We start from the raw sequence: 24,164 nt of genomic DNA on the forward strand, positions 1-24,164 counted from the left end.
AACTTCAGAAACCAAAGCTGGCAGGGTCTAAAGTAAGATATGAACCATGAAACATTGCACTAGTAGGACAGGGGAAATATTTGCCTCCTAATTCTTTCTCTGGACATAAATCTGTACCATAGTGTCAAGTCCCAATTGGTACTTAAAATGAGTTCAGTTTTTTTCTATCCCAAGATCACAAATGTTGGTACTCCCTTCCCTGCCAAATACTGCAGAGATGTTACAGGGACATATATAAAAAGACTCTATGCCAGCCATGTTATTGTCAAACAAACTGTTGAGTCCTGAAAGCCTTATGCAGTCCTCCTCTGCAGAGGGCACTTTGCCTAAGTGAGAGTGAAGGGTTTGCTTGCAGCTCCTTTGAGTTCAAACATCTGTGAAAATAAAGGTTTCATGGGATGGGACCAAAAAAATCTGCTGTCTTTTCAGCCCTGAGATCAATTAATGACCTTGACAGCTCAAAAGCCTGAGCAATGGCCCCATTATTCAAAACACTCAACTTGAATCCTTCGAAGTACAGAAAGCAAAGATGTGTTGAGCACCTTTCAGTTGCAGCTGCCCAAAATTCACTGCAGTCAGAGGTGGAGGTCGTCTTAACCATCTGAGCTCTGGAGAGTCCCAGAGTGCCACCAGAACAGGACTCTGCTCTAAAGGAGCCCAGTCTGTTCCTCAAAACAACACCCATCTTTGCATCTCAGAAGAGAATGACCTGAGTCTTCAGATCCATGTCCTTTAAGCAGCATCTGCTACTTAAAAACAAACTCTCAAGTTTTCGGCAGGCCTGATGCAACTACTTTTCTTAAACTCATCAAACATACTGGGAAGCAGCCTAGCACGTGCATCCAGTTTGCCTAGTGAGGGAGGTACGCACTAGTTGCATGTAGCAGTGGGTTTTGTGGGTGTCTATGGGGAAGGTAAACCACCCCATATGTGATTATCTCTAAGCAGGTCCTTCAGGTCTTGATGTGTGATTTGGGGGAGGGAAAAGGACACAAACCGGGCCAGGCTTCATCTGTGAGCTGTGTGACTACAGCGGCCTGCTGCTGTCTGCAAAACTGAGCTGTGTGAGCTGAAGGGAATGAGGTTCCTTTGTACTGCAGAGCAGCTCTTGAGGGGAATAGCTGTTGAATTTAAAGTATGCAGGCAAGACGTTATTTAAAAACATGTTAGAAACCTGAGAATTGCTGTATGTCTTCCACTGATTTCTGGGGGAAAATTACTTAAGTTTGTAGCCTATTTTGAATTGATTTGGCTCTGACCAGTTGGTGATTTTGCACAAGCCTCAGTGAAAATGTGGCTGAGCCAATGGCATGTGAAAGATGTGGAGGATCCAGGCACTGCTGAGCAGAAACAGGCTGTGTGGTTTGCCGTGAGGGGATATATTGAGGTAACTTCTGCTTTGACTTGAACAGTTGAGTCCCATGGACACTGCGACTGCAGTGCCATTTGAGGTGTTCCAGTGCTGCAAATCCATGTCTAAGTTGCCTTGCTTCTCATGCATTTGCCTCTTTAAGCTCTAAAAAAGTTAATCCTTGGGCTCCTCTGTCCTCCTCCGGCTTCTGCATATATTTGGTTTGAAGTTGTAATGTTTCTTAGGTGCCTGTTCGATTGGCTGGCGGGCAGTGGCTGGAATGAAAACTCAGCTGGACATAAGAAATTCCTATCTTGGAAAGTCCTTGCTGTGCTACAAGTGGTCACCAGACTAATGGCATCTGAGGGCAGCTCTGCTTGGATGGTGAGGATAGGAAGGAAGAAGTGCAGTAAGACCACCACAGGAATTTGACCTAGGGAAAAAAAAAGTCTTTATTTTGGAAATCTTTGGGACTTCAACAGGCCTGCTAGTGAAGCTTCTCCTCTGTCTTCACACAGTTTTATTTACAGCTCAAAATAAAGAAAGCAGTAGTTCTTGACTGGTACTGTTAATGTATACACTGTATAACAAGTTTATTGCAAAGTCTGTTAGCACGCTACCAGCCTAGTTTTTAATCTGCGGATAATCTTACTCTCATTTATATGTTTGGGCTCTATTACTTTGCCCAGCATAGGCGCAGCCATTGGAATCCATCCAGTTCACCTAACAACTTTCATTAAAGAAAATTGCCCTTGTAATAAAAATTACTCAGTGTGGCAGGATTCCATAACATATTTTTTAAAGCCTCATAAAATTTTGTAGCAGTTAATGCCACTTGTTTGTTTTGCAAGATTTTCTTTTAAAAGCAAAAATTGACTTAATTGTGACAATATTTGTAATAGAATGAAATAAATATTTTCTGTCTGGGCCAGGCTGAGGGGCAGGAATAGCACAGGGATAAGGAAATAACAAAACCTTGTCTTTGAAAAGTATGTTTCACTGTGGTTTGTACGTTGTTTGTGAGACTGCTTGGAAGTCTGTGACCCTTTAGTAAGGGAAAGTAGATACAGTAAAGTCTGCTCACTTGCAGTTCATGCATGATACTTAAGCCTTAACCTTATAAAATGCAATGATCAAGCATGGATTTTTCTGCAGCAATTGGGAGGATCATCCCTCCTGGCTACAAGGACAGTACTTGGTGCACGTGTCCCCTGCATCAGTGAGAATACATGGGTGCTGATGGAGTACCTGTAGCTCTTCCTTGCTTCTTCCAGCCATCAGAGACATAAGATTCCTAATGTGTGAGACATTTCTTACCAATGCAGCATAGAGCAGGCTACTTGCTTTGGTATTTTTTTACTGTAGAAATGTAGTAAAGAAGTGCTAAAGAATCAAACCCAGCATTTGGGAATGGAACGGGAAGTCAGTGGATTAGACTTCCCGCTGTCTCTTTGCAGAGTACTCGCCTGAGAAAACTCTGTGGCTTCTCTGCCTTCCCTTCTCCTGTTACACTATAATTGGGGAAATCTCTCAGTTCTTAACTGCTTGTTCATTAATAGATATAAATCAACCTGTCTTCAGCTAGTCTGTAGCAGAGCAGCCATCATTATCACTACAACCATGGCCAAGTCCACAGTGACTTTTTGTTCACTTGCTGGTGTGTGTCTTCCTGCGTGAGACCAGGTCCAAAAACATGCTAGTGTTTCTTGGTAGCAGGCTCAGCTGTGCCATGTTCATGCCCCTGAAGGCATTGGTTAGGCTGCCTTCAGGTGTCATCACAGATGAAATTGCACAACAAACCAGGACAGTTCAGAAAGTTATATGATGCCAAAACGTAAAATGAGCAGCATGCAGGTGGAAGACAAACCTCTGGGATCTTTCAGAGTCTCATTTTCTTCTTTCTATCAGAATAGCCGCAGAAAATCTCTACATATCTTCCATTGTTCTGGAGCTTTGGATTTTTTAAGACTTTCCAGTGCTTTGGAGGCCCGGTAAATATTGTGGGGTCTGATCTTGCAAGTGCCACAGTATCTGTGGCTACTGTTAGGGGAATCGGACCAAGAGCTTCTGTGTGATGGTTACCTCCTTTACTTATAATGAGCAGCAGCAGCCACTCTCATGTTTACCTTGTCTTGGGTAGATTAACTAAGGTGTACCTCCTGGCTTGGGCTTAGCTGATTTATGCTTGAAGTGAGGATTTTTTTCTCTCTGTTCTGGTGAACTAATCTTTTGTGATAAACTAACAATGGTAAAGGATGAGCTGTGATGTTAAAGAACAGTGGTGACGGCTTTTTTTTTTTTTTTTTTGTGCAGGGTGGGAGGCTTTTTAAGTCTACCCCCTGCCTCAGGAGGAAGGCAGCTGCACTAATAATATATTTAGTCCCTCTGGAAGACCCTTACTTGAAAAATCTGTAATTGAGTGGACAAAATTTCTGGTTGCTTGAGAGGATCTATTCAGAAAAGACTTGAAAAGGATCAGGGAAAAGCATGGTAGACAGCAAGAAGTACTAAGGGCTCTATTGAGCAGGAAAACCTACGTAGATATTGTGGTACAATTAGACTTGTCAGGCAAAACTAAAATGCATTTGTGAGCAAAAAATCCTGGGGAATGTTAAATAAAGCTCTGAAAAGGGCAAAGAGCTTGCTAGGAATACCTCAAAAGCGCAGATGATTTGGGTGATCTTTGAAGGAAGGCAGGTGATGGCTGCTTCAAAAAGAAGGTGCAGAACGTGTGTTAGTCATAGAGATTTTGCCCATTTTTTTCCGCCAGTAGCTAAAACCCTGAAGCACAATTGCTGGGTCAGCACCATGTGGGAGAGCTCATAACTTAGTTAAGTTTATTTGCCCCTTTGCTCTTTATAGAGAGCTATTCCAATACCTGGCTTCCTTGGTGCCCTGTTCGGGAGCGCATTCACACTGTCTACCTTTTCAGCCCCTGCCTTTCATGCCTGCTTTGGAAGCCAAGGAAGACCGCAATACAGAATGGAGTGGATTTGTTCCCTATAGTCAAGGCAAATAAACCTGCAAGGTTATTTGTATTTGAATGATTGCCTCTATTCAAGTTTTGCTGTTTGAAATTTTAAGATTTGTTAATTACTTAGATTTGACAAACTAGCTTTTGCCTAGCAAGGCTTGTTTCCTTGATCAGTCCGCTGATGGCAGCGGATAGTATGGTGCAATAATGAACAGTCCTTGGCACACTGTGAATGGGGTTTGCTGTCAATTAAGTCAAAACTTCAGATGCCTAAAGATCAACCCATTAGTGATTAGGCCAGCATCAGCTCTTAGCCTATTTTTAGGTTTTTCTTTGGTGCTTCACTCTTTGATGTAAAGACAGCTGTGTGCCCCTTCACTTTTTATGTAGACCAAGCTTTTTATTTCCACATCCAAACACATCCAAACAAGCTATCTGTTGTTTTGATTACTCAGTAATCTTTTTCTGCAGCTTTCCTGTTTAAATTCTTGTTAATCGTGATGACCATAAGTGTCTGTACTAATTCAGATGTGGCTCCAGTCCATGTTTGGTAGCATAAATATTTCCATATTTAAATGCAAATTATCTCCTCTGATAAGCATTTTGTGTAGCCATCCAAATATATACAGCGGCTATGCCTGCCTTGCTGGCTTAGAGGATGTCTGACTAGGCTTTTTGCTGTTTTTTATTTATGCATGAATGGTCATGTTTTGTGTTTTAATAAAACCAACACAACTTAAATGCACTGGGTGCAGTTTACTTCTGAAAGTGAATTGTCCTGGTTCTATTCTAAGCTGCACTGGTTTTCCTTGAAAGTGCCTAAGAATCCCTGCTGTCTGCTCTGATAAAGTTTTCCCAGAGGTCTGCCAGCTGGCTTTTTAGTCCTTTTCCTCTTCCTCTGCTACTTTCTTTCTCATCCTACACTCCTCCATCTTCTCCTAGTTCCTCCTATTTATTTTTTTTTATTGCTCCTAAGGTTTTGGAATGTTTTGAGAAGTCTTGGTTAAGAGGTTATGTTTAAACCCTGGATTTAAATGAAATTATTCTTACTTCCTTTTTCCTGTTACTGCAGTTGTTAACTGTCCAGGACCTACTTCCAAAGACATCTTCTTCTGGTAAGGATGGAACTGCATTTTTAAGAAATTAGTTGTTACAGTGTTTAAATTTCTCATTTTCTTACAGAACACCTGAAGAAACGCCTAGAAGATTATATGGCCCAGTTCCCAAATGTAAGAATCCTCCGAACCAAAAAGAGAGAAGGGCTCATAAGAACTCGAATGCTGGGGGCCTCTGCGGCGATAGGGGATGTCATCACCTTCTTGGATTCCCATTGCGAAGCCAACGTGAACTGGCTGCCACCTCTGTTAGGTAAGCATGTGGTGCTGCTACATGGCTGAAAACTGAACTCTAAAGAGCTGGCAACAGATGTTGGTGTTGGATTTATTTTATTTCCACCTGCTGCTCTCTCCTCATGCAGTGAGTGAGTGGACAAAAGGAAGATTAAATGTCTTAAAAGGGGAAATAAACAAACAAAAAAAACAACCAACCACAAGACTCAGGTGAATTGTTGGCAACTTGTAGCTTTTAATACAAGATTTTTTTCTGTGCTGGAGTCCTACACTGTACAATAACCCTATAATATGCTTTGCTTAATTAAAGAGCAGAGATAATATTCCCCCACTAAATGAAATCTTAAATAATTTATGGCTTGCTAGCAGAGTAAACTATCGCATGGTCATTCAGCACCTTGCAGAGAGGAATGGATTTATGATACAGAAAGATCTTTACATACAGTTTTTAAGTAGCTTTTAGGGTTTTTTTCTCCTAGATAACTATATTTAACTTCATAGTCTGCAAGCCTGTGGAAAATACTTCTTGTGAACGACAGCTGCTGGTATGTATTTGTAGAACATGTGCAGTCCTTTCCAAGGCAGTGCTTCATCTTTAAGGAGGCATCAGTTTTTAGAATGTCAGTTCTTGTCAAGGATGACTAATTGAAAGGACAGTGCCTTCTGTTTCTGATACCTGAATGCCTCTGGCCAGTACCAAACTTCTTTACAATCCTATTGCAAGTGACCTGTCAAAGCTCTCTCTGAGGTGTAACTTTGTCAAATAAACTGTGGCAACAACAGTCAAGTGGAGGTTTAAGCAAAACTAGTCAGATTTGTCAGCAGGATTGTTGGATGGTAATACTGTTGCTTTCATACAGTTTGTATCTGGTAATAGTGTAAAACATTTGCAGCTTCATGAGCCCCGGGGTGGGAGGACAGGATTACCTCAAATGCTGTTTAAATGATGACGTGTAGAGTATGCTTTAATTTTAAAGCCTAGAAAGGATTTCTGTTAGACATGTGTTGGAAGCTGAAACATCGTTTGTTGCCTCTGCTCTGAAAGTTAACTTCCAACAAGAGACCATCTCAGTAATAAAGTATTTAAGAAGTTCCAGATGTTTATGCAGGAATTAATCCTGTCTTGTATTATTTGGTTGGAAGAAAAGGCTGAGGGGAGGAGGTGCACTTGCATTTCTTGAGCCTGCTGAGAGTAGTCATGCCATTAGTCTGAATTGCTTCCTGCCAGATTCTGGCATAGCAATTAAAGCTAGGTGGTACAATGGGTTATTGCTCTGGCTTTGAATCAGTGCAGAAAGGGTTCACATCCCGGTCGCTCGTCAAAACTAGGACTGTTCACTAAGTACAAGATTGTCTGGTTCTAGCCTGGTGGTTTAGGTATCTGTGGTAGTGTGGCTGTGTCTTTCTTTTCTGCTTCTGGTCACTGTAGAGCGAGTGCCTAGTGTTTTTATCTCAATAGTTCTAGCTTGAATATCTCAATTATTGCAGAAATACCAGATAAATTTATATAAAGTGGAGCATCTGCCTAAAAGAGAACAAAAGGAAAAAGCTATGTTGTTCCTGGACAACTTCATATTTTGATGCTCTTTTCTGTAATTTCATGGTCAAAGGAACCAATTGGTGCAGGTTTTCTAACATGTTTCTCCAATCTTCAGATCGCATTGCCCGAAACCGCAAGACTATCGTTTGCCCTATGATTGATGTTATTGATCATGACCACTTTGGATATGAGACTCAGGCTGGAGACGCAATGCGAGGTGCATTTGACTGGGAGATGTATTACAAGAGGATCCCTATTCCTCCTGAGTTACAGAAACTTGATCCCAGTGATCCCTTTGAGTAAGTTACTGAAACACAGTGTGTTAAGAGCTGGCTAACAAAATAACACCCTGTTACAGAGTTGGTTTACACTTCAGTGTAGTAGAAGTCAGAAGCTGGTATTAAGCTACTTGCTTTTTGGCAGCTGTTTGCTTTGTTGATTTAAAAGAAATGCATTTTGTAGTAGCTGTGACACTCTCCTTTTCATTGCTATTTTTGCCACCTTAATTCCCACAGAAGTTAACATTTCATTTAAAACTGTAATGTGTAACATTTAATGTCGTCATTTATTACTGAGATATTTCAAACATAACTTAGCATCCCTAAAGCTCTGCCAAAAACAGCAAACCAATGGCAGCTTATATGTCATTCCCAGGTGGGGGGAGAAGAAAACCTAGCAGAATAATTACAGCAATTTTGATGATTGCAATGTGTTGCAGAAGTAAATTTGTGATCAAGTTACGTTCTGCTGTTGCTGTGCTTGCCAACATCGAGACGGTTCTGCTGTCCTTTATACTTTTGCAGTGTTCAAAAAAACCCCAACAAAATACCTTTTGAGGTCATGCTCAATGACTTGATCGTACTACCGAGACAGAGCACCACATGTGCAGCATATGGGTCCCTCTGGGAGAGGATATGTCCTGTCACTTATGGGTGAACTTTTTTGCCTGTTTGGAGGAGGGGCATTGACTGGTTCTGAAGGGAGCCTAGTCTGGTCCTCCTCATTTGCAAGTGGGAAATTAGCAGATAATGCAAAAACAACTGTTTGATGCTCCGACAGGGCTGCAAAGGCACTGGGAACACTGGGTGGTGAAAAGAATATTTGTCAACTCTTGCTTTGTTTTTTAAATGTTTAGGTAGACATCTGTATCTTTGAATGTGTTTGTAATATGGAGTCTGGTTTTTCCTTAAGGTCTCCTGTAATGGCTGGAGGACTCTTTGCAGTCGATAGAAAGTGGTTCTGGGAGCTGGGAGGGTATGATGCAGGTCTGGAGATATGGGGAGGAGAGCAGTATGAAATATCCTTTAAGGTGAGCTATGTTCTCTGGAAATTACTTTTGTTTTGAAAAGTAAGAATTGTTCTGAGGCACAGAATGTGAATGATCTATCTTGTCCTTGCTTTTGCGTGTGACTAAAGGTGAAAGAGCTGGGAGTAGTAAGATAGTAAGCAAAAGAAATAGCGATGATGTGCCCAGTCATTTGTGAGGGTCAATTTTGGACCATGATTAGCTGGGGTGTCCCCCGTTCTGTGGTCACAGCTTGAGATACATGTGCTCTTCCCAGCAAGGGTAAGTCAGCCTGCATGGAGCTTCCTCTGACTGTTAGGCTTCTTAGTACTCACCCTGGCAAGAAGATGAAATACTCTCCTTCTTAAGGGAAGGAGGGTTCAGGCATCACAGTGTGTGCCCAGTGGAGTGCCTCAGTCCTGAGCTTGAGTTCCCAGGGATGAGAGTAACTTACTGTCTATGGTCAATCCATCTGAATCCTGGCTGCAAGGAACTGAGACTATTAATTACCCTGTAAGAAATCCTCAACAACTGAAATAACTCTGTTGCTGGCAGTGACTTCAGATCATTATCTGCCTGGCTTGGGGACAATTCTGTTACTTACTGATTGACCAAGCTGTTCAGTTGAGGGCTTTAAAATAAGAGTTAGCCAGCTGACCAAAAATGCATACTAATAGTAACGAGTCACTGTGACCCACGAAGACTGCCCGTACCTGTGTTATCTTGGAATATGGCACTCTGAAATCCATTCTAGGAAACCCACTGGAATGTCCCAGACCACTGAAGGCCGGTGGCTATTCTTCTCTTCAGTGGTGGGAATCCTTTCCATAACCTGGAGCGAATCGAGTAAAGATTTCTATGTTAAACTCTGTTTGGGCTACTGTGTGCCTTCTCTTTCAGAGGTTCTAATATATAATCTTAGCAGGTGTCTGGATACCTAATTCTTGGTGCTGCCATGCAATTCAAAGGCATGTCAAACTATATTCAGCAAGCCATATTACTATACATGCATAACGTGTACTACTGTACAGCAAATAATGGAAGAAAAGACATTATTTTCAAGACAATGTCTTTTCTTCCATTGTTTGCTCACAAAAAACTGTAAGTAATAGTAACATCAATGGTCCTTTGTTCTCTGTAACAGTAGCAGGAAGGACGGGGGTGGGGCACCCTCTTTGGAGATGTCATTACAGTTAGAGCCGTTTATTCTTTGTGTTGCATGTAATGAAATTGTGTAACAATGTCATTCTCTGCAGGAGGGGCAGTGGCAGTATTCAGCATCTTTTCCTTGGCCCTTTTTGGAAATGCTGGTTTCTGAGAGTGATGACAGTGGCTGGGCAAGCCTTTTGTCTCTAATGCCACAGCCGACAGTCACACTGCTTGATCTGCAGGAAATAAGACTACTTCATTCATCTGTTTGCTTACCCTCTCTGAAACACGCTGTGTTTTATTTCAGTCCAGAGATGGTAATTTATGGAGGGATAAATTTGCTTTAATTAATCTCTGCAAAGACCCCCTTTTTTCTTTCATTGTGCCACAGAAAAATGAAGTTTTAACTGAAAGAGGCTCAGTGTATTTTCAGAAATTAAGATAAATTGATACATTCATCTGTGGCTGATAGATTTAATAATTCTGCTGGAATTGCAAGAATAGAAGGTTTGTTCATAGAATTTATGAAGCTATGACATTTCCTGGCGAGCTTAGAGCTACATTTTTACCTTTAGAAGCAGACTGAGATTTTGTAGTTAAAGGGGCACTGTCAAATAATTTAAAGCTCTGGGTTTAGATGTGGGGTACCTGCTTTCACATTATTTATTATCTAATGGGAATTCAGATTCTAAGTGTGACAAATTTACAGCCTCCCTTTAACAAAGAATCCATTCCTGTGCCTGAAAGTTGTGGGTGCAGGTACTCTTTTGTACTGCTGGTCTTTGATCCATTGCATCAGATCTGGCCTTCTTGAGCCTCACCAGTAGATTTTTTTATTTTTTTTTTCCTTAAGCATATTCTTTTTTGGCCACGTATGGACTGTACTTTACAGTTTTTTGCCTTTATTTTAAAATCCAGGGCTCTGTTGCTGAGAGACTGGAAATAAACAAGTTTATTTAGGAGCCTCTTGCCTTTCTGTTTTGAGATCATATGTATTTCTGTCATCAGCTGGCTCTGCTTCCTTCTGAGAAGAAACTTCCAGGCTGAAGGCAAGCCAACAGAGAAACCATCAGTGTTTAGCACCTCAGAAAACATTTAGCCAGAGGATGGATCAAACTCTATTAATAGAAGCCTTGTTCCTTGTGTGAAATGTGTACACCAAACATGACTGGAAAACAGAGCATGCTGGAAGGACAAAAAAAATTAGGTGAACTTTAAATTAGAAACAAACTTTCTAACCCTAACTGCTGGTTGGTAGTTTTCGGGGTCTTCTTAATCCCTTAAAACAGAAGTTTCTAGATTAGAAATGAAGGAGTCGATCTATCCATTCCATATTCAAGCAGAAAACGCGCTTCTTCCTTCTCTTGACCTGTGTGTATCCAGAATAGCTCAGTGCCTATAACCCAGTAATTCTGCAGGTCAGGGGTCTTCCTATTTCAGGTTGTCATCAGATGCAACAGGAAGATTGCAGTCTTGAATTTCAGTTGCAGGCATTACACCTGCTCAAATGAGCCTCATTTTTTCCTGAACCCTGCTTGCAGAATGCTCCAGGCAAACTGCTCTGCAGATCTGCGTGGTTTAAGAATCGTTCTTCTCCATCTCAGTGGGTGCTGACCTTTGAGTATATTCTTGCATTTTGGAGAAAGGATAAACAAGCATGCATAGCTATTTCTGTGTGGCACTTGTTACCTTTCCTTTCTGCTGCCCCTAACTCTACAGCTGTAGTTTCTCTGTTCAGTGGACTTCATTGAGGTGGCTTTTTTTTTTGCTTTTTGGGAGTGACTTCCATACCTCTCCTCTCTTACAGTTTTTCCTGGTCTTTTGTATCTTTCTGCAATGATGAGAACAAAATTGAACATTTTACCCAAAGTGACAATGTGTCTTTCCTGTTCTAAACACAACTTAATAGCTCTGATTTTCTGAATGCTCCTGCATATTCAACAAATACCTACATTCTGCTGCCTACAGAACCACTTCATTTTCTTTGAGATTAATGTATTTAATTCGGAGAGGTATACATGAAGCATTTAAACTGTTCCTTTCTACAAATGCTACTTTTTACAGCATTACGCTCAGTTTTATTTGCAATCATGTTGCCTCTTTTCCAGTATTTTTGTGGCCTCTATTCTGTTTGGCTTACGTAATCTTCACTAAACTGCTTCACGCCTCTCTTCCTTAAGTATGTAGTCTCTGATTTTTTGGGTATGGGGAAACAGAAGAGGAAAAAGTGATGTCTCTGAGTTGTATAGGCATAAATATAGATGTACTTTGTACCTCAGATCTTGAGTGGTATGATTCTCAATCCTTTAATTGTACATTGTACTTCAAGAGCAAAGAATGAGAATCTGGAATGTCCCTCAGTAGGTGATAGATCATTTCAGTTTTAGAAATATTTGTCTTAGAGTTTAGAGATTGTGAAGCTTTCATAAAATTCAAAGGGCTTGGTGGAAACAAGCCATATCAACAGTTGCCCTGAAAAGAACAATTAAGGGGGAGGCAAAAGAGATGGGCTGTACTCTTGATCTTCACTCCTTGCTTCAGCAATAGGAAATGTCCATTGCACTTATTCTGGTGATCGTAGATCATTGCATTTTTCCAGATACTTCTCCCAAAGCATCAGCATGGATTGCTTCTCCTGATTTCCATAGCACAAAATATGTTGCATTTTTTTCAACACATCCAAGTGCTCCATAGCTTCTGTTTGCATATCTAATGCATGCATCTCCTTTGCCCCATGTCAGCAGCACATTTCTGATTAGCATTTTGTCACTGGGCTCCTGGCAGGTGCGTAGTTAGGGTGCAGCTGCCAAGGGATCACTTCTGACAGCATTTCTAGTTGTATCACTGAAGTTAGTGCTGATTGTGAGCCTCCACTGCTTATTCCAGGCACATACTCACACCACTTTCCAGCAGCTCACGTTTGCCCACACTGAAACAGGCCAGGCATTCTGCAGCTTTTTTTGTGTGATTTTTTTTTTTTTTTTTTTTTTTAAGCCAGCACATGCTGCTTAATTCTAAGGCTCTCGGCTGCAGTACAGGGCGGCTTCTTTCTCCCTTCCTATCTGATGATGCAGATATCAGTTTCAGACCGTTAACTTGAATTTTTGGCCTCTGTTCACCCTATGTGCTTGGTTCAGGTTCCAGAGTTCAGGTCCCACCAAGCAGGAAAGTGGACCCCTCCACTCTCTGAAATGTGATTATTGGAAAGTGCTATCATTACTCTAAAATGCTCCAGACGGTAAGGAGGGGCCATGCTGGTGTACGTTGCGTGAGAGAAGGCATTGTGCAAACACATAGATCCCAGTGCCTTTTGAGCTACCTTAATCTTTTATAGAGCAGTAAGACCCAGCTGCAACAGCAGCTGATGCTTACAATACAGAGGATTATGATTTTCCTGAATTATTGGTTGCCCTTGCTTTCATCCTCTCACCTACCTTGTTATGCAGAGAACCCCCTTGGCTTATCCACTGTGTCCTTTTCTTCCCACCTTTCAGTGTGTGCTCAGACAACCAGCCAGCTTCTCTCCGTTGGTCCATCCCATGGTCTTTATTTCTGTTGTGGCTTGCAGAATCTGCTTTCTTTTCAAGGCTTGACTTTTTCCTTTGTGTTTTTTCCCTCTCTTGGGAAGCATTGGCTCATCATGGTGCAGTCTTGGGAAACCATAAACCTTGTATACCCAGATAATTTGTGTTCACACAGCAACTGTGGTATTATATTGTGTGTTTGAGAGGAGAGGTTCAGCTGTCTTACGTGACATTGTTTTCTGAAATAGCAGAGAGGTAATTGGATCAGCATAACATTCCCATGTAGAGAATAGGTGGCATATTATCTTGTGCTTTCATAGCACACTAGCTGAGTCAAAGGCTCTTGAGTCACTTTATGAATATGGAGTTACAGCTCTCCAGGCCATTGAGAAGATGGAAGTAATATCACTAGTATTGTTATTTTACTACTTTCATATATAGTTTTATTATTAGGGTGAGACTGTGGCCTTAGAAAAATCTGTTGCCGTATGCCCATTGACCTCAGTGTAGCCAGGTTTTCTCTTAATTCCAGCAGATCTGTCAGCTGCTAGATTCCTAGCTCAAAATGGAGATTGGTAAAATTCTGCCTGAGAAAGCAGAGAATTTCCTGTTCTCTTATAAAGAGATCTGATTAATCATTGTATAAAGCACTGCCTGTCTGACAAGCTTTAGTGTTTTTTCTTACGATGTTCTAGTAAATGGCTGATTGAAATTAAGTGTGTCAAGTTCAGGCTCTGATGTTTACTGTCATGTCAGCCAGGGAGATGAGACACCATCTCACCCTTCTGTAAAACAAGAAGAAGAAACTGGCCCCCCCAGCCTAAGGAGAGCACAGTAAGTGACAGTGTCACCGTGAAGGCACAAGGTGCTGCTCCACAGAACCGTGCTGTTTCAGCTGTTTGACAGTGCTGTATTTTTAGCAGTGTAAGTTCTGGTGTGTTGTGCCTGTGAACTGTACCCTTGTTTAAAAACAATCAAATATTGCTAACTGAGTGGAAGCGTTCTCTCAGCTAGCATGCAGCTATTTTGGGTTTGCTTCACTTGCAGTTATTCCTTAACAGACCCTTGGATGTGATTCCCTTGACCTTTAACTCTAGCTTTCTAATGCTTTTGTTAGCTGTGTCTTACCAATGCATATCACGCTCTTTCCCTCTCCCCCTCCTTCCAGTTTTATGGATAAGGACTGGTAATTGTCTTTACGGAGGTTGTAATGAGTTCTGTCACCACACAAAGCAGCTCACTAATAAAATAAATCAAAGGAGCAATGAATGAATGGAAAGTATGCTTTTAAAATTACATTTGTACTGCAAGTGCCACACTGTCACTTGCAGCATGAGACAATATTAAAAAGGCACTGAGTTGGCAAAGTACCTTGAAAGGGTCACTGAGCTCTGCTAGCAGGAATTAAGAAGCTTAGCGTTGCCTCCACGCAGCACTGGTAATTGCAGCATCGTTTGGGAGTAAATATTTTAAAGCATGATCAGGAAAAGTACATGTAAAACTGATCATAGATTTTTACTTGTTCCGTAACTCAGTGAAGTAGCTCTTCTTACCATATCATTACATGCGTTTCTGTAATGTTGTCTTCTGTGCCTGGAGTCTTGTATCAGCTTGGAGCTCTTGCCCCAACATGTCATCAGTTCTGCCTAGCTTCCCATACCCCCTGCCTCTCCAATGTACCACTCAGTAGATAAACGCTGTCTGTATTATTGCTTCACAAGATCTGCAGTGCAAGGACAGTGCTCTCTTCTCTAGCTGCCTATTGACTGCAGGGGTCTGTTTCTCACGTTACTTAGGGAAGTCGTGTTTTCAGAGGAGATGTGTATTCACGGTGGCCTGACTGAAAGCCTTTCCTCAGAGATCAAGGGCAGGTAAGGCAACCTGTGGGCAGGCAGCAAAGATAACAAGCTTGTGTTTTCATTCAGGCTTGTGTTATACTAAAATGCGGTTCACAAGCAGGCTTTCGTGATGCAGGGTGCAGTGCACAGGGTAAAAATATGGCTTGTTGAGGAACGTGTGTGTCTGTGCAACTGAGCTCCAGGCTTCTTCAGCAGTTCCTGCAGTTTTTTATAGTTCCCAGATCTATTGCAGCTCTAGCAGCCTTGTACAAACCATTTCTGTCATAGAAATACAAAACATCCCCAAATTCTTGTTTTCTCATTCTATCTGTTAATTTCGTAGCAGAGAAATCACACATTGGCCCTCTGCAGCAAAAAGCACAGCACCTACAGAATAAGAAGCATTTCTAATTCCACTAGAAACTTCACAGAAGCTGAGTGCTAGTTTCTTTTTTCATCTTCATCTCTTCTGTACCAGCCTCTCAAGACACAGCAGGGACAAAAGGAATTAAATTCTATAGAAGGAGTGTTTGTCAACTTTCTTCTTGTCCCTCTCACCGTAACGACATGTAATTAAGTACTTTGAACTTTAGAAGTTGCCTGTGAAAAATACTCCTCTAACTAAGAGCAACCAATGTCCGTTAAGTTATACGCAGTCAGCAAATGACTGTAATTATTAGGGCCAGCAGACAGAGCTGAAACTCCAGAGGACTTTAGTGTCAGAGCTAATAATTATGCAGCAGCCTTGGCCAAATGTTTCTTTTCCAAGCTAAGTATTTAATATCGTCACTGTAGAATATTAATGGAATTGCCTGCTATGTGTGAAGCTGTTGACTAAGCTCATTGTACAGTGAACTGCGATGGCTCAAATTAGCCACAGTGAATGGAGAGATCAAGAACACTGCATCAGCCTGCAGCATCAGCGGACCTTCTTAAATATTGCTGCCTTCGAGGCATTAACATAAGGTCTGGGGACAAAATGAAGGGCAAGACAGTGTTGTGCTTCAAGAATTCTGAAAGTCGTTTGTTTTGCATACTGAAGGATACTTTTTCTTTAAGTATTGATTGGATATCTCTGGGAAGCACATATTCATATATTTCTTAAACCTAATGAAGTAGATTGGTTGGTTCAGAAAATCATAGAATGGTTTGGGCTGGAAGGGACCTTAAAGATCATCTAGTTCCAACCCTCCTGCCACGGGCAGGAACACCTTCCACTAGACCAGGTTGCTCAAAGCCTCATCCGACCTGGCCTTGAATGCTTCCAGGGTTGGGGCATCCACAACTTCTCTGGGCAACCGGTTCCAGTGCCTCACCACCCTCATGGTGAAGAATTTTTTCCTAATATTGAATCTAAATCTACCCTCTCTCAGTTTAAAGCCATATCTCCTTTGATTTCGCTTGGACAGAATGATTAAATCCACACTATAAATAAGGAATAAAAGAAAGTTGTTGCAGAGTGTTTGCACAGAGTGAAATCTTCCCAGATGCGGAAAGAAACTTCTGGGCCTAATCTAGACATTAACCAAGCATCAAGGTAGTCATCTTCAACTAGCAGTGTGTTCCAGTGACTTTCTGAGAGCTTTTTTAAAGCTAATTATGTTTTCACAGGAAGGGATTTCTACTTAATTGTAAGGCTGCAAAAGCAATGAGGGCATGTCAGCAATGAAACCATATGAGAGCAGTGATAACTATGGGAAAAAGTAGCAGTTTCTTCTGGTTTCTGGCACTTGAACAGGCTCATGAATACCCTGGAGTGTTTTGCATTAACACATAACCTGTACTACAGAGATGGCCTCCCTTTTACAGCAATGTTACACAACCTACACCCAGATCTTATATGGCAGTCCAGTTTAACTATTGTGGTTACTATTGCTGTAATAACATACATCAATTCAAAGTGTGCTGTGTGCTGTTCTCTGGGTGCTTGGGGTTTTTTTTCCTGTTCTTTTCTTTAAAGAATGCAAAAAATTGAACTGTTTAGCCGTTGGGCTTGGTAGCACTTGTGCTAAATCAAGGCTTGCTGCATGGCTCTAAGCAGGTAGTTCTAGGATTTGAGACTAAGGCAAGGAGGGGAGGGTGTTTGGGAGAGAGTGTACGTTAAAGTAAAAAAATCTGGGTTAAGCTTTTTCATGACTTGAAAGCCTTTCTTTTTTTTTCTTCATTTTTCTCCATATGACCAAGAGTGAATCTGTATTTCTGCTGTTCCACAGGTATGGATGTGTGGGGGTCGCATGGAGGACATCCCTTGCTCTAGAGTTGGTCATATCTACAGAAAATATGTTCCATACAAGGTTCCAACAGGAGTCAGCCTGGCAAGAGTAAGTGGCAATGGCGTTCCCCATGACAGATTTCTGACTGCAATGTGACCATGCTGTTGTCTCCTCTCACCTCACACTGGAAGGCAAATGTAGGCTTTGTAGTCCATAAATTGTACTTGCAGAGTGGTCAAATTGAGCAGTTTTGCAGTGGTGGATGTGTAGTACAAAGAGAAGAGAGCCTAGGGGAGCTGCAGACTCATGTGCTGACAGCTGCCGTGCTCCAGACATCAGCCATTGCTAGGTGTTGGGAAGGGACTTTGTGATCAGGCTCTGGCTATGGAATCACCAATTAAAACAAGATATGGCTTTATTTGTAAAATACTTCAGTCATTTTACAGCTGTGCCCTCCAACAGCAGCAGGCTTCAGCGTGCTGACTGTGTTTTGGTGATTGAAAGACCTCTCAACTTCAAGCATCACAGACCACTGAATGGGGAAGCTGTAATTTTCCACGATGGAATGAATGTTCTGTGCCATCTTATTTCTTAATCTAGTGTAGCCCAAAGAGGAAAGAGCCTTTGCCTATCATGCACTAGCTTTCTCCAGTTAATTTCCAAATTGAGAAGGAATTGTATTGCCCTCTGGTGGGGAGAAAATATCATAGGAGCAGGAAGGCTGCAAAACTAAAAAGCACAAAAAGGTACCCTGCTGTTCTGCAGTCTTATGGCTTGCACAGTCTTAAAATGTTTCTCAGTTTAATAGCGTCGTCCTAGTTATAGGTTTGGATTTATTACTCAGCCCAGCAATGACCTGTCAGAGCGATAGAGTGCTCTCCTGTCTGTGCCATCTCTTCAGGAAGGAGCTATATTTCTTTTGATTCAGGATTTGGCTCTTGAATACTCCTACAGTGCTGGAAGGAGATGGCGGACAGGTGTAGGAAAGGCTGTTGTTTGGCATCTAAGATCGTCACCTTGAGATGAACACCTGCTCTTGTGTATAAGCTGCATTTGGGGTAGAGTCAGTACACTGCTAATTCTTAATGTCCTAATTTTTTTGGTAGTAAATGACCGCTGCTGGACTGCCCACCTTCATGCAAGGAGGGCAGTGCTGTTGGGTCACTGAAGTCATGACTGCACATGGCATGTTACTGTGTGGCACCAAGAATGTACCTGCTGTTGCCAGAGAACAGTCCAAGGTCCAAAGGTCTCTTGAGCATGTTGTGACAAGCAGCAGGGCGGGTATCTGGAGAGGGTGGTGTTCGTTGCTGTCTTGGAATTACACAGTGGATTAAGCTTTACACTGATACGTGAAATATACTGCTGCCAGCAAGTAAACCCTTTGCTTCTATTCTGAAGGGTCATCACCTGAACGTTCCATATTCCTGTGGTATCTCAGAGTTTTTCTTAAACAGCTTTTTACCCAAGAAAGTGGAAAAATAGTGGTAAGAAAGAATATTGTAAACTGAAGCTTTCCAAAAGGGAGTACTGCAAATCCCATTCCTAGATGGTTATAAAAGATGCAATAAGAAGGATTTAAGAAAGCAGCTTTTTGTCAGGGACCTTTGAAGGTCCAGTGGTATTTACCAGCATCGTTTTCTGACTAGCTTCTTTACAGAAAAGGGAAAAAAACAAACTTTTGATTAATGTTTTTTTTCTTAGCCACAAGGAACTAGATAAAATGGCCAAGTGCCAGGATTCTGTTTTGACCTCAGCTGAAAATATCTTTCTAAAAGTCCCTTGGAACTAGAGAATAATAAAAATAATCTTCGTCCTGAAGCTGGAGAGAAAGAGTGGATGTGAATGAAAATCCTTCCTGAGCAAAAACATGAGAGCTGTTCTGAATGCTAATGTCAGTAGTTTGTGCAGAGTGTTCTCAGGTGTTTTTCCTTCTCATTTTCACACATGGCTGTTACCCACACAGAACTTGAAGCGGGTGGCTGAGGTGTGGATGGACGAATATGCAGAGTACATATACCAGCGTAGACCAGAGTACCGGCATCTTTCTGCAGGGGATGTCGCAGCTCAGAAGGAACTTCGCAACAACCTCAACTGCAAAAGCTTCAAGTGGTTCATGAACGAGGTCGCATGGGACTTGCCAAAGTTTTACCCACCAGTGGAGCCTCCAGCAGCTGCTTGGGGAGAGGCAAGTTTGTGCTCTGTAATCTGCAGTGGGCAAACAGGCTGCGTTGTTTTTTTTTTTTAAAGTTGTCTTATCCGTGTGCTCCAGTACTGGTTTGCTGTCAGTAAGGTGGCAAGCGAGTGTTTAAAGATCCTGCTTGATATGTTCCAAAGACCAGAACTCCTCTACCATTATATTGGCCTGATCAGAGAAGGCAGCTAGGCAGCCGTTTCTATTAGTGCACGGCTACAAAGAGAATAGAGACTTGGCTTGTTCTGCATGTTGCGTATTTAGTAGAAGGCAGAACATGCCAACAGGGAGGACTAGGGAGAGGCGGCAGCTGAGCAATAGCAGAAACCTTGTCTTTCCAAAGGGCTACACAACTGTGTTGAGCTACTCCGCTCCTTAGCTTTCCCATCTGAAAGGCAGGAAAACCATCCCTGTTTTTAAAATTCACCTGTGTTCTGGGAAAAGAATCACCCCAGGAGTGAAGTCGTGGATTGTTACACACAACAACATAGTGGGCTCTGCAGTCCTGTAGCTAATGGGTTTTTCTGTGTCTTGGAGGTTATTGTACAGCTGGCGATGTGTCCCCTTTTGAGTTCCTGTTATCTGCCAGCTCACATACATAGTTAAGCGAGGAATCTTAAAACTGTCTTCATACAAATACTGCCACTGTTTGAGGCAATTTAAGCCTTCTTTCCTGTCACTTGGCAAGAGTAGGAGATTCAGTGACTAATTTACTATTTCAGATACGCAATGTAGGAACTGGACTGTGTGTGGATACTAAGCATGGAGCCCTGGGATCCCCACTGAGGCTGGAAAACTGTGTGAAGGACAGAGGAGAGGCAGCATGGAACAATGTGCAGGTAACAGTTCTTCTGATAAATCATCGGCCCCTAAATAAATTTGTGGAGTTATAAGAACAAATGTTTGAGAAGGAAGGCCATTGCAGAACTCTGTCAGGTGAACAGAGGGTGCTGTGCACCCCAAGGCTCATGTGCTAGTTATACTTGATGGGCTTGTAGCAGGATGTGGCTTGTGCTTGTGGCAGGGTCTGGAGCCTGGCAGACTTCGTGCAGAGCTTTTACCTCCGCTTTGAAGTTCTCAGTGAACAAAAGAAAGCACAAGAAAACAATATGCCAAAATAATAAAAGAAACAAGTAACAAGGCAGCTGTAATATGTAACAAAGTGAATATTAACTTCAAAGGTTGTGCTGAAAGAAGTGATAGAGGAGCATCATGCATATTAATGAACCTGCAGGAGCATTCAATAACCGCTTACTATCATCCTTCTGACAGGAGGCAAATGCGTTATAAACACCCAACCATTGCTGGAGAGAGATGAAACTGGCCAGGCTATAGATTCACCCTCTCAACATATAAGGTGCCAAAAACGACAGCTTTATTGTAACAGAAGGGAAGGAAATATTAGTTTGTCTAAACTGTAACAGCTGAGCTGAGAAAAGATCAAGAAAACAATGCCTCTATTACAGAGCCATGCATAACTCTTCAGGGGAATGGCTTCAGTAGTAGGAGACAGAGGGTTGTTGCATATCAATTTTGGTGGATGAAAACTAGAAACGAAACCAATTTACTCAGGCACAGTCCAAAACTAAGCTGCTGTTGTTCAGGAGTATCTTGAACAGTTAGCGTTGGCTTATGTCTAGGAGGAGAATGTGTTTTGAACTTGTGTGGCATTGAGCCTAAATGATTGAGGTAATTTCTGTCCCAAGAGAGGTTTAAAAAACAGACAGAAACAAAGTCGCTTCTTTGTGCAAAAATTTTTGGCCATGCTGCTGCAAATAGTAGCACCCTGCTCATTACTGGTCGGTCTTACTGCATCATGAGATCTCTCTGAAGAGAGGACCATTCTTCTACCTGGTTCCAAAAGGAGCCCACAGAACAACCCTTCCCCTCAGGGACTGAGAGAGGTGTGCTGGCTAGTAGCCCTGCAGAACCACGTCGGCTAGTGCTGGTCACAGAGGACACTTGCACCCTTGCCAGAGATGCTGTCCTTGTCAACGCAGAAAGCAAAAGCTTGACAGCAGTGCCTGCCTTGAAACAAATTTCTTTTGTGGGATTCAGTCCTACAATGCTTAAAACATGTCATAAGCCAAGCCATGATCATCAGACTGAAGATACAGCTTGACCATGCTACTGTCTCAAGCCGTGGCCAAAAGCAAGTGCCACAGGGGCAGTGCAAGGAACAGAGCATCCGTGTGGCGGTACTTCCACCAACTGTTCTCCTATGGTCCAATCCCTGTGGCTCAGGTATTTCCAGGCCACGTGTGCTGGCATCCAGCAACTTTCATCAAGGCCACAGCATTGCCAGGCATTGATAGGTTGTGCCTAGTTACTAGAGCTAAAACCCTTTCTCTTCTCTTCTGTAGTATCCTTCCGTTCATTTCACCCGAAAGTGCTGAGAGATCATTGCAGGGTCAGTAGAAGAGAGCACCAGAAAGCATTGCCCTAGTGATTGCCCTTCTGACACTCCTGTGGAGTTGGCTGGGGAGCTGTGGGCCTCCTGATCTCTTTTCACAGAAGGTGTGGGACAGACTCTTCTCAAGGTGACTGCACAGGCAGCCTGCAGACTCGGGTATTTACTGTCAGCTTTAACTTGGAGCTCCTGTAGCTCTCTGCCTTTTCTGCTAGCTGTGAAGTGCTGTAATTGGTCAGCTGCTCACTTAATCCATGATGTATGTCTGCATTGCAGAGACATTCAAGGCTGCTATTAGTATCCAAGCTAACTAGCACGGCTGTTTGCAGCAGCACAGTCTCATTTAGCATGCTGTGTGGCAGTCCATGGGGTAGCTGTTACCGACTCCCCTAGCCAGCAGTCCCTGTCCCCAGAGGTGAAAGTAGTTTTTCTCTAGAAGATACTGTCCTTTCCCTGAAGCCATCCCCACCCTGTGGGCAAAGAAGGGAACGTCGTTTTGCTGGTGAAAGCACCATACCCAGTACCAGCCATCCTGAGGGTCCTGTTTGTCCTGGCAGGTATTCACGTTCAGCTGGAGAGAAGACATCCGTCCCGGGGATCCTCAGCATACCAAGAAGTTTTGTTTTGATGCCATTTCCCACAGCAGCCCTGTAACCCTCTATGACTGTCATGGAATGAAGGGGAACCAGCTCTGGAGATACAGAAAAGTGAGTGTGTGCGCATGCGCATATGTGTATTTAAGGTGTCGAATTGCCTGTAGACACTCGAGTTTCCTTAAAATGTCACCACTCATGTTTTATTCCTTCTCTTCATGTAGCTGTGATAAGAGAATCTGCAGACAGTCTGTTGTCATTGTACCTTTAATTACCCTTGATTAGAAAGAGGTGACTCCCCTGTTCCACTGGTTAGAAATGGTGAGGACTGCTTCTCCAGGGCTTGCTAAACAGAAAGACACTCTCCTTGCAGTCCTCTCCACAGCTGGCAGTGAGGTGACACAACACCCTTGCAAAACCTGTTTGCAAAGAGGTGTGCTGTGTTTAGTGGTTTGTTCTGAATACTGGAAGATCATGCCAAAAGTAGATAAGGATTTATTCATCCTCCTACTAAGCAATGCTTTTGTGGCCAACAGGTAGGTAAATTCTTGACTAAATGCCCTACCCTGGTCCATGCACAGTGCTGCGGAGCGACTGCAGCAAGATGTGAGCCTGTAGGCTGGAGAGCCTGGCTTTAGACATAGCTTTAGAGCTTCCCAGTGCAGATGTGAGGATTGGGCTGGATACTGTTGCAAGGGGTGGGAATGGACCCTGACACTTGCCAACCAGTTAAGTGTGGAACAACTTCTTCAGGTACATCCACATGACAAAATAGCTTGCCTTGGTTTTTAAGACTTCTTTCTCTTGGTTTTAAAATAGGTTTGCTTTTCTGCTTAGCAGCCTCACATCAAATTTCTCTTCTTCAGGACAAGACCGTCTACCATCCAGTAAGCAGCAGCTGTATGGACTGCAGTGAGAGTGACCGAAAGATCTTTATGAATAGCTGCAATCCTTCATCTCCAACACAGCAGTGGATATTTGAACACACAAACTCAACTGTCTTGGAAAAATTTAACAGAAATCTTGATCTTTGAAAGACTGAGAAAATATATATATTTTACAATTATAGTTTTTACTGGGGAGGGTTACAAAAAATTTTTTTAAGAATACTTTTTTTTAAACAGTTAATGAAGGTAAAAGGGAGAATCTCAGGAGAAGGTTAACTAGCAGGCCAGTCTTTATTGCAAAGATGCTGCATCCTTCTCTTCTGGGGATGGTGGACTTTTAAAGGCTTTGCCAGAGCCACTTCTGTGCTGAGACTGAACAGAAACTCTGTTTTTAGAGGAGTCTGAATGTGACGGCTTTTTTTTTTTGCCTTTGTTTTTTTTGTTTCCCACCTGGGTCTGGTGTTAAATGATTTTGTTATCCGGGACCCTCCAGGGCTTTTTGTAGCTGCTATACTACCCGCTGAAGCATTCCCACATAGGTGCTTTATCTTCCAAAGTCCATCTAAGTAAAATCTTGAACACAAGATTTAATCCTCTGACATCTTAGACATCCAGAATAAAAAAAAAAGGCCATCAAAATGTAAAATGAAATTAATATTTTTTTTTTTGCCCTAAACCAAAATATATTTCAAACAAGTTGAGTATTATTACCTTCCAAATGATAGCTCTGATAAAGGAATGAGCTGTAGTGGAAGCGCAGCCAAGTGTTGGGAATATCGCTGTAGTTATTAGTGATGAGGAACCTGGGTTTCTGGTCCATTCACTTTGCAGTCACTTTGTCACTCGCTGTTGAATCT

General features: G+C 42.3%; 1 protein-coding gene across 2 annotated transcripts in view; it reads left to right on the forward strand.

Annotated features, from left to right (window-relative positions):
* Positions 1-23,464, forward strand: part of GALNT10 (polypeptide N-acetylgalactosaminyltransferase 10) — an 87,945-nt gene extending 64,481 nt beyond the window's left edge. For both annotated transcript variants that reach the window (XM_059825358.1, XM_059825359.1), the window contains 8 exons: positions 5,508-5,693; positions 7,330-7,513; positions 8,406-8,523; positions 17,224-17,331; positions 19,190-19,411; positions 20,140-20,256; positions 22,385-22,534; positions 23,287-23,464. In XM_059825358.1, coding sequence (XP_059681341.1) covers positions 5,508-5,693; positions 7,330-7,513; positions 8,406-8,523; positions 17,224-17,331; positions 19,190-19,411; positions 20,140-20,256; positions 22,385-22,534; positions 23,287-23,454 — 1,253 coding nt within the window. In that variant the 3' untranslated portion in view covers positions 23,455-23,464. The remainder of the gene's footprint in view (positions 1-5,507; positions 5,694-7,329; positions 7,514-8,405; positions 8,524-17,223; positions 17,332-19,189; positions 19,412-20,139; positions 20,257-22,384; positions 22,535-23,286) is intronic.
* The last annotated feature ends 700 nt before the right edge of the window (positions 23,465-24,164 follow it).

The sequence above is a fragment of the Gavia stellata genome, chromosome 16 (assembly GCF_030936135.1).
Source record: "Gavia stellata isolate bGavSte3 chromosome 16, bGavSte3.hap2, whole genome shotgun sequence".
NCBI lineage: Eukaryota > Metazoa > Chordata > Aves > Gaviiformes > Gaviidae > Gavia > Gavia stellata.